This window comes from Myotis yumanensis, unplaced genomic scaffold (assembly GCF_028538775.1).
Source record: "Myotis yumanensis isolate MYYU_CA2020_CCGP unplaced genomic scaffold, mMyoYum1.0.hap1 SCAF_5, whole genome shotgun sequence".
Taxonomy (NCBI): domain Eukaryota; kingdom Metazoa; phylum Chordata; class Mammalia; order Chiroptera; family Vespertilionidae; genus Myotis; species Myotis yumanensis.
Window position 1 is genome coordinate 29,312,615 of NW_027223756.1, and position 13,309 is coordinate 29,325,923.

The window sequence follows — 13,309 nt, forward strand, 5'->3', positions numbered from 1 at the left end:
TCCGGGGGCCCTGGCTGCCAGTAAGGAAGACAGATGGCCTTTCTTCTACAGACATCATGGCACCCAGGAAGGTTTCTGAGTGGCCAGAAGCACATAGAGGTGACTCTGCCCCGTGTCCATTGCTAGTGGAGTGGTACTGGGGTGGGGGTAGGCACAATACAGCCCAAACCAGAGCCTGGCGGATGATGAAGGAGTAAGAGGGCAAGAGGCTTGGTGGAAGGTGGATGTTCTTGATCTCTGGGGAGAGTCAAGAGAGGCAGTTGTCAAAAATGACAAGGTGACAGAAAGAACCCAGGAGCAAGAGTGGTCTTGGGAGAGGAGATAGGGAAACTGTTTTCCCACATGTTATATTTGAGGCAGTGGCTGAATACCCAGGCAGTTATTCATTTTGGGGTGAGCCTCTCCCTAGCCAGGACCATGGGGACCACATCTCAGCCCTCGCAGACCCCTGAGTGCCTAGGCCAGGGCTGTCTGTGCTTGTGGCTGGACTTGCAGGGGAGGAAGCCGGGCCTCTGGCAACCAGGGCCCCCTACACCCACTGGGGTGTCTGTATTTGGTGATCACATGGGCCTTATTCTTACCTCTATCAGCCCTGGTAAGACCTTTCCCCTGATAACCAACGTTTCTTTGAATTCTTGTATTTTTATTTTATCTCAAAAATCCACATGAACTTGACATTGTACTCCATCATATGTCTGCTTTAATACAAAGGTGCTGCTTTTCCTTACTAATGAACTCGGCAGACCCTTTAGAAAGAGGTCCTGAGATCATCCTGCAGCTTTTCCTCTATCTCAGTTTGAGAAGCGGGTCTTGCCTAGTGTATAAGGTGCCTCCCCTTTTCTGCGCGCGCTCCCCCCCCCCCCCCCCCCCCGCCCCATACAAACACACACACACATTACATTTCCCATGATCCAGAGCCTCAGAAACAACTTTCTCCAGCTAGGCTGAGGGGGTGGGAAGCGCAGGCCCACCCTAAAGGGTGTAGGGACTCTGGGATCCCCTTAGGTTCCTTGAGCAAGAGGCTGCCTCGTCCAGCAGCAGCAGGCCCTCCCCACAGAGGGTGCTCGGGGCCCGGGCCCAGCCTTCCCAGTGGGAAAATTAGAGTTTGGGCAAATGGTAATGGCCTTTCAGGCCTGTCACCTCTGCTTTTCCCCTACCTTCACTCCCAGTGGCTGAAGAGATCATGGTCAGAAGCCTCCATCTCTCTTACCCTCTGAAATAGGCAGAGCATGGTTCAGAGATGAGTCAGCTGAGGCCCAGAGGGGCTAAACTACTCGCCTAAGGGCAGACAGCTAGAAACTCAGGGACCTAGATAAGGACCTAACTGCTATGTCCTCAGCTGCCACACTTGCCTCGGTTAAGCACTGCTTCCCCTGGGCCTCATCTGCGCCACCCACCTCTAGGTGTATCTGGCCTGGGCCCCAACAAGTCGTGCTAAGAAACCCAGAAACTGTGTGCTATCCCAGCAAACTGTGTGCTAGCCCTGCTTGTTTGAGCCTATGCAATAGTTCCCTCACCAGAAGTGACATCCCCAAGTCCCCCACCTCTACCACCCCATCATGTACCTGTGTCTCAGCTCTCAGCCCGGGCAAGGAACCTCAGCATGCACCGGCCTGACTCTGGCAGGGCCCTGAGGAGGCCAATGTTTCCGTCAGGATGCCTCATTCCTGTTAGAGGGGGCTGAGGGTGGCCATAGTGTTGACCCTGGTGGTCAAGCCAGGCCTGTTTATGCCCGTCACTCACACTGTATGTTGGGTGTCAGTGGATGGGTGTTTTGAGACGGGCAGGCAAGAAGTGCCAAGCAGGAGTCATTTCTGTTGGTCTTGGAGCTGCCAAGTTTTGTCTCTTCCTCCTTCCTCCCTTGCCCTTCTTTGCCTGTCCTCCTGGAACAACGTCAGCCTCCCCTCTCTAGCTCCATCCCCAGCCCCTCTTCTCTACCTTCTAGCTGAGGAGCCAGGTGCCTGGCCTGCTGAGCTGAAAGCCCATCAGGTGACTAGCTTTCACTGGGGCAGGGAAAGTGACCCTCTGTGCGGCTCTGCCCCCTGCCAGTCTCAGTGTAGCCCTAAGCAGGAGACAGAGCCCGACTAGAGCCCAGGAGCCAGGTTGTCTTGTGCAGCATCATATCCCCGATGATGGGTAGGTACCTGGTATGTCATAGGACTGTAGGAGGTGTGGATTTGTTGGATGGGTGTGAGAAGAGGGCAAGGCAAGCCCAGGCACCAGGCTGAGCCTGGTTGGCTAAGAAAATGTGGCTCAGGGGCCACTCCCTTTGGGCGCCTGGCCTGTGAGTATCAAATGACTCTTCTGCAGGCCACGGGAGGATACCTGACTGCCGTTTCTCAGAGAGGGCCCTCTGTGCCCACGTAAGTCAGCTGTGTTTTAGTTGTTGGGTTTTTTTTCCTTCTCATTTGAACTTGGAGTCTGTAATTAACCTCCTATAGGTCACTTTGTGGGTAGGAAAGGGGTGGGGAGAGGGCCGACCCGCAGCCTGCCAGCAGCAGGGCAGTAGGAGACTTTGATGATAGGCGGGCTGGCCACATTGTCTCCAGGTGTTGTGCTGCAAAGGGGACTGCTCAGCCTTAGTCATGAGCTGAGGATCATTAACCCTTTTAAGAGTCCGCTGCCCCTGCCCCCTGGTTGCCAGGAGGGAGGCCAGGCCAGGCCAGGTCCTCCCTGGCTGGGCTGCCTGGCCATGTCCTGGGCGCCTGTCTTGCTCTCAGATCTCTGCAGGCTCCGCACCCACCGCCCACTGCCGAGAGGAATGAGGTCAAACTGCTGGCAGCAGCGGTATCTTCTGGCCTCAGGGCTGGGATGTGGAAAAGGAGCAGCCCTCGCTGTTCTTGCTGTTGTTATCTTCAGTGAGGTGCCTTCCGAGGATTCCCCGTCAAACACATACAGGCCAGATGCCTTGGTTTGGCATGAGGCTGTGAGGAAGCAGAAGCCACCAGATACCCCATGGCCCAACTCATCACAACTGAGAAGTGTCTTAAGGTTTTAGTGGACTCACCCTCAAGAGAAATCTTTTTATGGAGCCCTTGATCATCCTTGGGAGACCTTCCTCTTGTTATAAAACTGCCCAAGAGATTTCCCCAACCCCCATACCCCTATACCCTTAACCCCACTCAAGAGAGCCCTGGTCCTGCTGCTCAGATGGGCCCTTTTTCAGGCAAAAGGGAGCTGGACAAAGGGATCTCAAGGAGTTTGAGAGCTCAGCAGAGAGGCTACGCCTGAGGAGGAGACATTATGGGAGGTGATGGCAGAGCTGCCCGACATCAAAGGGACCCCTAGGCCATCAACTTGCCGCCTACCCCTCTACATGTGGGGAAGGAGCAGCCACAGGGAAGCAGGGTCTCAGTGACAGCCATGGAGCAGAGTATGGGAATTGTCACCCCCTTCTTCCTCATGCTTCTACCTGATGCCTCTCATCGGTCACTCCCCTGGGTGCTGGGCCTTTGAGAATCCCCTCTGCGTGGGGAAGTGTACACAGACCCTGAGGACTGGGACTCCTCCCTTCAGCTGCAAAGCTGAATTTATAGAGAAATCTATTGCAGTCCTGTTAATATTAGCAGAATGTTGGAGACATCCCAATTCATCTGGACAATGGAATATTATGCGGCCATTAAGATGATATAGATCTGTATTTCTAGATTCGGGGAAATGTTTTTACAATATGTTGACTAAAAAATGTAGGATATAAAACATTTTAGAGAGAATAATCTTGAAGGAGATATTTGAAAATGTTGCCAGAGTGTTTTTCTCTGGTAGTAATTGAATGGATTTAAATGTGTTTTTCTTTTTCCTTACTTGTATTATGTAATTTTTCTACAACAAGTAATGTATTTCTTATGTAACAAAACAATAACAGAGGGAACAAGCCAACCTCCTTGTGGGGCAGGATTGGCTACCCCATGTATAGCTAGTCATTTCTGTCTGGGACAAAGCACAGAACCTGGCACCATAAGCACACTCAGTAAATGCATGTCAACCGAGGGGGGGCAGTGCTTGCCCAATGGGTTGCTTCAGCTATTGTCCTGACAGATCCCATTCATCCCAGGAAGCCTGTTTCTCTGCTTGGTTTAGCTTTGGCCTCAAGACACTCTGGGGACATGATACAGTGGTTTTCATACTCGCATTCTGGGTCCTAGTCCATCAAAGAGTCCCAGACAATACTGGACCCAGATCAGAGAGGGGGCCCAGGCAGGGGCTAGAGCTGGCCTAATTGTATCTGAGTCCCTGTAAACACTATCTCCAGGTCCTCAAAGGCCTGCTGTATGAATAACCTCTTAGCCTTGTCTCAGGTGTCCCTAAGGATCCAGTGACTGGAAGCCACAGTGGGAGAAGTATGATGCTCAGAATAAGAATGAGCTTAAAATGCAAACTGTAAGAGCAAGTCATTTCCTGACCTGTAAACCTTTGATGTCTTCCCATCACATCTGCAAAACAAATCCAGGGCTATGGTGGGGCGGTTGTTCATGCTCCTCACCATAGAAAGCTCTGGGCCCAGGAGCGAGGTTGCAGAGGCCCTCCAGGCATTGTTCAGGGTGCCACCTGGTGGGTGTTCTCTTTCCTGCCACCTGAGCTGCTGCTGCTCCCCCCCAGGGGACTTGCTTGAATTAAAAAAAAAAAAAAAAAAAAAAAAAAAAAAGTCTGGTCTCAGGGTCCTATTTCCTTTCAAATGTGCATCTTTGGCTTAGAACTGTGAACTACGATTTCTGTGAGCAGGGACCAGAATCAGACATTGCTAGAGCGGGAGACATGGTTTTTAGTACAGTAGTCCCCCCCCCACACCCCCCCCGCCTTATCCTTGGGGGATAAGTTCCAAGACCCCAGTAGGTGCCTGAAACCCCAGATAGTACTGAACTCTATATAGGGTATCCCAAAAAAATATATACATGCTTTGAATTATTATAAAATCAGTGTTTATTCACATATAGTTCGTTTTCAAAATTTAAAAGAATCTGCAGAAATGAATAATTTTTTGTCAATGTCTGAATTCAAACTGATGACCGGTCTGGTCCGGGCACTGCTGATAACATGAAGAGGGTGGAATCGCAAACATAAAAAATCATTTCATTTTGCATTTGTGTTCCCTCAATTCGTCAACTGTTGCTGGTTTTGTACCATAAACTTTATCTTTTATGTATCCCCATTTAAAAAAATGTCTGGTTTTTTCTTTGTTCAAAGCTTAGTCTGGCTTCACCCATTATTTCAAATCAGTTAAACCTGAAAAGGAGTGAGAACTGAGTTATCAGCTGTTAAAGTGTGTATACATTTTTAGGGACACCCTATATATACTGTCTTTTCCTATACATAGATATCTATGACAAAGTTTAAATTTTAAAATAGGCACAGTAAGAGAGTAATAATAATAACTAATAATAAAATAGAACAATTATACTAATATACTGTAATAAAAGTTATGTGAATGGCTTTGGGCCATTATTAGGTAAAATAAGTGCTACTTGAACACTAGCAGTGCATCTGATAACCAAGGCAGCTACAAAGTGACTAACAGTCGTGAATATGCCGGACAAAGAGTTGATTCACGTCCCGGGCAGGACGGAGCCTGACAGCGTGAGATTTTATCATGCTACTAAGAACAGCACACTATTTAAAATTTATGAATTGTTTATTTTTGGAATTTTCTACTTCATATATTTGGACTGTGGGTAATTAAACCTCGGGAAGCAAGGGGTGATTACTGTATCTCAGTTGATTCTTGTGAGGAACTGTTAAGAACCAAAAGAAAACTCTTTGTAAAGAGCATAACATGATTCAAATATATGACTATTTTTATCTTGTCATCCTTTAGACCAGTGCTGTCTAGTAGGAATATAATGTGATCTACATAGATAACTTTACAATTTCTAGTAGGCACATGAAAAGTTAACCCAAAAAAAGCTTTAAAGACATTTGCAAGTTATGGGGCACTTCCGGCATTCTCTCCTCATAGCCTATGGAAGCACTTTAGGCAGGGAACTATTTCAGCAACTGGCAACCAAAATAATGTGTCTGACTGGACATCCCTCATTTCCTCTGACAAAGCCCAAAAATCTGGACCCACCCCACACCAGCAAATAACCCTCTTCCTCTTCAGCCACCAACCCTATTTCAGGACTCTCAGATACGAACTTGCATTTGTTGAACCCTGGACTAAACACTTTACATTCACTATCTCCTTTAATTCTCACAATAATCCTATCAGCTAGTTATTGTGTATATTTTACAGATAAAGAAACTGATGCTTAGGTTAAGAAAGTAGTTTGCCAAATTTCAAATCTAGGTCTGTCACACTTCAGAATTCTCCAGGGGCCTAATTCCTAGTCATCTGGCAGAATTTCCAATTCTGCATGCACAAGAGGGTAGGAAATTGCAAGAAATGTTGATCAAGGACTTCAAAAAAATGGGGTTACCCAAGAAAAGGAGAAGAGGGACAAATCCAGACTTCTTGTCCTGGCTCAGATAGCCACATGTCAGTCACCTGGGCCTCCCTCCCTCTCCAGGATCCCCTCATACCACCCTTGCTTTCCAGAATCTTCCAGCCACATGGGCCTCTGTTAACTAGCTGTTTTTCACTGCCTCATAGATCCTGGTGATTATTTGCCATTGTGCATCCTCCTCACTCAAGTTCAGGCTTCATGAGAGCAGGAAGATTATCTGTCTTGTCCACTATTGTATTCTCAGGGCCCAAAATCTGGACCGTGCCTGGCATGTAGTAGATTGAATGAATGATTGAGGACCAAGTGAGCTAGATGGGATTATCCTGAAGTGAGTAGACTATCAAGAAGTGGCACCCAGCCAGTGTGGCTCAGAGGTTGAGCATCAGCCTATGAATCAGGAGGTCACAGTTTGATTCCTGGTCAAGGCACATGCCCTGGTTGTGGGGGCTCGATCCCCAGTAGGTGGGCATGCAGGGGACAGCCCATCAATGATTCTCTCTCATCACTGATTTTTCTATCTCCCTCTCCCTTCCTCTCTGAAATTGATAAAAACATATTTTTTTTAAAGTGGCTATTGGGTCGCACAAGGTTCTTACTAGTTGGAGTGGGCTCTTTGTGATCTGAAATGTAGTCTTGGGTTTCCCGTTGGTGGCAGAGAATGACTTTGGAGCCCCCAGTTCTCAGGGCCTCTGAATTGGGGTCATACCTCTTGTTTCTGGAGTCTCTATGTAACTGCACCCTCCTGCCCCCTTCACCACCACCATTAAGCAGTGGCCTCAGACTTAGTGCATAGTGTTGCACCAGGACTCATGTGCAACAAGGTAGTAGAGTGACCACCACCTCTTCTCAGCAGGTATCACCCCCACCCTCACCCTGGCTTGTTGGGAGGGAGGTGGCCCATGGAGGGGGTGGTTAGTGGGCCCCCTGTCTCAGAACTGCAATGAAGGTCAGCACTCTCTAACCTGAGAAGAGCTTTCTGTTTCCCTGGTTCACAAGAAGAGGGAGGAGACTAGTTGGAGATCACCAGTTGACCAAGAGGTTAGATCCCTGGATGTCAGCCTAACCTTAGAGCAAAGCCATCTGTGAAGATGTGTTCAGTTAGTAACCAGTCATGAGCTATACACTCACAATGTGTGCACTTTCCTATATGTATGTTATATTTTTATTGTTTATTTTTTAAACCCACATACCTGGACCCACTCTCACAGGTTCTGTTTCATTATGTCTAGGATATTTCCTAGGCACTTACATAATTTTTAAAGCTCTCCATATGATTCTTATTGGCATGTAGGGTTAAGAACTATTGATAAGCAGTGACTGAGGACTCAGGAAGGTGGGGGTGTGGGTAAGGGGGAAGGATGCTGAGGCAGGATTTCAATCCCATTTAGACTTATGAAGTTCCAGAAAGCCCAACAGATTGATAGGTTGATATACATAAAACCTCTGGATGTCCAAAAGAAAACCATTATAAAATATAAGAAGCAGGTAATTGGAGGGAAATGTAGCAAAAGCTTCGTAGCCTTAATATGTATACAGAACTCTTACAGATCAATAAGGTGAGCACCCAATAGAAAAATGGAGTACGGGCAAGAACAGACAATTCACAAAGAAGAAATACAATGGGCCGATACACACGGAAAAGTGGTCAGCCTCACTAGGAATCAAATAAATGCAAATTAAAACAACAGAGACGTTATCTTTTGCCTAGCTAATTGGTGAAGATTAAATACATGATAATACCTCATGTTGGTGAGGGTGTGGAAAAAAACAGGCACTGCCATTCACTGGTGGGAGTACAGATTGATGCAACCTTTCCAGAAGGTAATTTGGCAACCGTAACGCTGAGGAAGATTGCAAACCTTTGTGACGCAGCAATTCCACTTTTAGGAAGATTGCCTTAGGAAATGATTGTGGATAATAATAACAATAATAGCTAACCTTTATTAAATGCTCGGTGCATGCCAAGCTCCACACGCATTATCTCATATAATCCTCACAGCCGTCATCCCACAGGGTGAGCTGTTATCACCTGTACTTTACAGACAAGGAAATTGAGGTGCAAACGGATTAATTAAGTCAATGACCAGAGGACACAAAACTAACAAGTAGCAAAGTCTGGATTTGAACCCAGGCAGTCTGAGTCAAGAGCCATACTACCTGTACAACAGTGTACACTGGGTGTGTGCATTGGATATATAATGTATACAGTGGGCAAAGGTGCAAGGATGTTCCTCTGGGCTTGTTTGTAATAGGGAAAAAAGGAAGGGGAGAAAACCTACTAACTACCCCATGATAGGAATTGGTCACATGGATTGTGATATACTCATACTGGAATATTATGCAACCATGAAAAATGATGCTATAGAAAAAAGGTGTGAGGTCAATGGAGGAAAAAGGAGACTCATGTAATACTTTAAACAATAAAGAATTTAAATTAATAAAAGAAAAAAAAGTATGTGAATACTAGGGTTTTTGGTATATGTATGTTACTAATGATTCCATTTTGTTTAAAATGTGTGTGTTTTGTATATGCATAAAGATCTGTGAAAGGATATAAAAGGAATTGACAAAATTGGCTGCCTTTTAGAAACATTGTATGGCTGTGGTGAGAAGTTAGAGACTTGTTGTTTCAAGCCATATATCCTTTTTCACTTCTTGAATTTTGAATCGTGTGAATATATTATCTATTAAAATGACTTGGCCTCACCTTCTCCTTCTATCCCCAGCCCTTAACTCTTAGCTGAGTTGGTTCATCCCTCAGTCTGAGTTGGGGTAGCTCAGCCGTGGGCAAACTACGGCCCGCGGGCCGGATCCGGCCCGTTTGAAATGAATAAAACTTTAAAAAAAAAAGACCATACCCTTTTATGTAATGATGTTTATTTTGAATTTATATTAGTTCACACAAACACTCCATCCATGCTTTTGTTCTGGCCCTCCGGTCCAGTTTAAGAACCCATTGTGGCTCTCGAGTCAAAAAGTTTGCCCACCCCTGGGGTAGCTCCTCTGGGCTTCAGCACCTTCATGCCTCCCTGAGCCATGCTGTGTGTCAATGCCGGGTGACAGCTCCCCTGAGAGGAGGGGCTGTCTGTCATCTTGGTCTGCCTGGGTCTCCTGGGACAGAAGTTAGATCATGAACACTGAAGTCAAGGAGACCTGGGTTTCAATCCCAGTTCCATCACCTTGAGGGAGTGACTTCACCAACCTGTGCCTCAGTTTTCCCATCTATAAATGGGTTTAATCACTGCAGTGAACTTATCAGGTTGTTGTCATAAGATAATGTGTGTAAAACTCCCAGTACCATTCCAAGCACAAGGGAAACTCTCTCCAGGTAATAGCCACACGGCATCATTGCAGACCCTCTGTGAATGCTTGTTGAATTGAACGAGGAAATGACACCTGGAGGGGCAACTCCCCAGGCCCAGCCCAAGGACAGTGGCCCTTCCTCCACTGCTCATGCTTGGCACTGCCCCATCATTGCCATGCTCACCTCCCTGCCTTGTGCCCCCACAGCCACCCGGCCCAAGCTGAAGAAGATGAAGAGTCAGACGGGACAGGTGGGGGAGAAACAATCGCTGAAGTGTGAGGCAGTGGCCGGTAACCCCCTGCCCTCCTACCGCTGGTTCAAGGATGGCAAGGAGCTCAACCGCAGCCGCGACATTCGCATCAAGTACGGTAATGGCAGGTGAGCAGCAGCCATCCCTCCCTCCTGGCATCTTCCCTCCTGAGAAGGAGGGTCCCGAGCTGGCAGAACCGAGGGCTGTGTCCCCAGACTCACCTGTAGATCAAATTTCTCACCCCCTTCCTTGCCACCCCCAATTTCTCCTTGCAACCCTGGAACTCATGGTCCTCCTCTGGTTATGTTGGCCCAGTGTCTTCAGACTATAGAGCAGCCGTGGGCAAACTACGGCCCGCGGGCCAGATCCGGCCCGTTTGAAATGAATAAAACTAAAAAAAAAAAAAAAAGACCGTACCCTTTTATGTAATGATGTTTACTTTGAATTTATATTAGTTCACACAAACACTCCATCCATGCTTTTGTTCCGGCCCTCCGGTCCAGTTTAAGAACCCATTGTGGCCCTCGAGTCAAAAAGTTTGCCCACCCCTGCTATAGATGCTTAATTAATGTCTCTGGATGGTTGAAGGCAATTTGATTGTCAGTCAGCTTTGCCTGTGGAAGTCCACTCTTGCCCTAGAACTTCTCAAAGGACCTGCCACCGTGTCTGAAAGCCCAGCATTTGGCAATCCTTGGCGGGAAAACTGCTTGCAGAATGCATCTGGGAGGTCATGTGTGGTGATGGGCTGGTTTCTCAGCTCAGCAAGCTGTACTGGGCAGAGAGCTGGATAAGGGGAAGGGCACATGGCTTTGACTAGTGTTGGGGGAGTCTGTGTCTCAGACAGACTCCCCGATGACATAGGATTGTCTTTAATCTGGAGTCAGCGCTCCAGGGAAGTGAATCAGCAGCTCAGGAGCCTCCAGCTGTGGGGGATGGCCTCTCTCCCATCTTGGGTTGGTCGAGCGGGGGCTTCGGGCACCAGAGAAGCCAGGAGCCCAAGGGCAGCTCCTCACCTCTCTCCTGCCTCTCACAGCCCCCGACAGACTGTTGGATGGCAGAACAAGCAAAAGGGGAAGCCCCCCTCTGCCTGCTAAACAGAAGTTCTGCTTGACCTCTGTTCTGTTGGCCCTGATGGCCAAGTGGACTTCCCTCTCTAGCTGAGAGCATCCTAGTCTTTCCTGCCACTCCAGAGTATATTACAACCACCCGCTCCCTGGCTATCCTTTTCCTCCTCACTGCCCCCCAAATGCAAACAAGGATGATTTTAGAGGACCCCAACCTGCCCCACAACAGAAAGTGATGGAAGGCCAGCGCTCAGGCTGCTCCTGGGTTGCTATGTGGCCCTAGCTGTGCACATTCTGTCCCTCGGCCTCAGTCTCCAATATGTGAAAGAGGGTGTGGGGGTAAGGAATCTGGGAGGCACTTCAGTTTTCTGACTGTCCTTTCAGGAGTGGGGAGCAGAGGCAAATTGGACCACTTTCCAGGTGAAATTGGAATTTATGAAGAGTTTGATTTAGAGCAGTGATTCCCAACCTTTTTTGGCCATGCCCCACCTGAGCATCTCTAAAACCCTGATGCCCCCCATGACATATAATTCTTATTATTCAAAAAGTGAACTCCTTTTCATGTGGAGGAAGCCTAAAAAGGCCATTAACTTGGTCTAAACAAACTTCCATAGAACATGGCATCCATGAAAGAGAAAAATAAAAGAACGAAAGGACAGTTGAAGTACTGAGGAAGAAATCACTAAGAAATTGTTTAAAAAAAATAATAATATGAAGTGATATGAAAAATAGCAAACAAAGTTTCAAAACATATAATAGAGAACTGAAATGCATAAATATGTCAGAATATATATTTATACTAGAGGCCCGATGCACGAAATTAGTGCAAGGGGCTCATCCCCCGCCCGCTGCTGCCTCTGCCTCACCCTGCCACCATGGCTTCATCCAGAAGGTTTTCTGGAAGGACATCCAATCTAATTAGCATATTTTGCTTTTATTATTACTATATAGGAGACCCCTAGAACCATAAGAAATGCAAAAAATTCAGTTAATAACTCATTCTTGAATTGCCCCCCTTAAAAATCAAATTACCACCCTGTGGGGCATGTGCCCCATGTTGGGAACCACTGGTTTAGATCAAAGGTTTGTGGCTGAAAGAATGCTGCATCCTAAGGAAATTGGGGAGGGGGGTCTTGTGTGTCCCCAATCTACATATTTAGCAAGAAACTCAGGTTGCCCACCAGGCTCACCTTCTGAGGCCACCCCACCCCTTCCCACTGCCCAAGACTGGCTCCAAGCTGGAGAAAGGAATGGACAGGCTTCTGGGATTGTTGGGGCTCCAGTCCCCTCTTTCTGGGAGGTCAGAGCGAACACTCTTTCCGGACCTCTGCATCTCAGTGAAGGAGGGGAGAGGCCATCTCCAGAAAGAAAACAGAAGCAGGAGAGAAGGTTGTCCCTTGTATCCCCATTACTCTGAAACACGTCCACAACTTGGCCATCCTCATCCCCCCATTCCTGATCCCATGTCACATTCACACCCACCCACACACACGAGCACGCACACCCTCAGAGCCGCTGCGCCACCAACAAGATCCTTTCTCTGGTGACTTCAGCCTTTCTCTCTCTCCTCACAAGCCCACTCACATCGCTTCCCTCCCCGTTGCTTGCCTCTTCCTCCTCCAGCTGTTACCCCATCTTGCTTCTTCCCTCCACCACCACACGGAGTCAGTTTCAAGCCCACTGACTCCACTCTCCTGTCCTCCACTCTTCTCGGCTCCACTAGACTCTGCCCAGTAAATACCCCCGCCCCCCATCCCTATGGCTGTAGCTCTTGGCAGACCCAGCGACTTCAGAGCTTCCAGGCCCTGCGCCTCCAGGCCTGTCAGCAGTCGTTGATGTGGGTGCCACCTGCTCCTGTGCCCCTGTGGCTCTGCACCTCTTAACCAGCCTCTTAGTCACCATCAGTGCTGGAACTTTCCTGTCTTTTGAGCTTCACTCTCCTCCCTCCCTCTCCACCTGTGAGTGTTTGCACCCTCTCATATCCGATGACCCCAGGCCTCCATCTCCAGTTTGATGGCTTTTTTTAAAACCCGAGTTCCAGACCCATGCTGCCAGCTAAACACTAAATACCTCTCCTGAGATACTCCACAGGCACTCCATAGGCACTAGTCCAGAGTGCCTCAGTCTGGCCTCTCCCTCCTGCCCCCTCTGGCCCTGCCTCACCCTCCCGTGCTCCCCTCTCAGCTGTGGCAGAAGCAGATGTCTGTTGCTCGGCACTGCCTCCATGCCATCCCCTGCAGTTGGGTACCAC

At 48.1% G+C, this 13,309-nt stretch overlaps 1 protein-coding gene across 3 annotated transcripts in view; it reads left to right on the forward strand.

Moving 5' to 3' along the window:
• The window catches only part of NRG2 (neuregulin 2), a 178,767-nt gene that overhangs the window by 129,366 nt on the left and 36,092 nt on the right, over positions 1 to 13,309 (forward strand). For all 3 annotated transcript variants that reach the window (XM_070414848.1, XM_070414847.1, XM_070414849.1), the window contains exon 2: positions 9,951 to 10,122. In XM_070414848.1, coding sequence (XP_070270949.1) covers positions 9,951 to 10,122 — 172 coding nt within the window. The remainder of the gene's footprint in view (positions 1 to 9,950; positions 10,123 to 13,309) is intronic.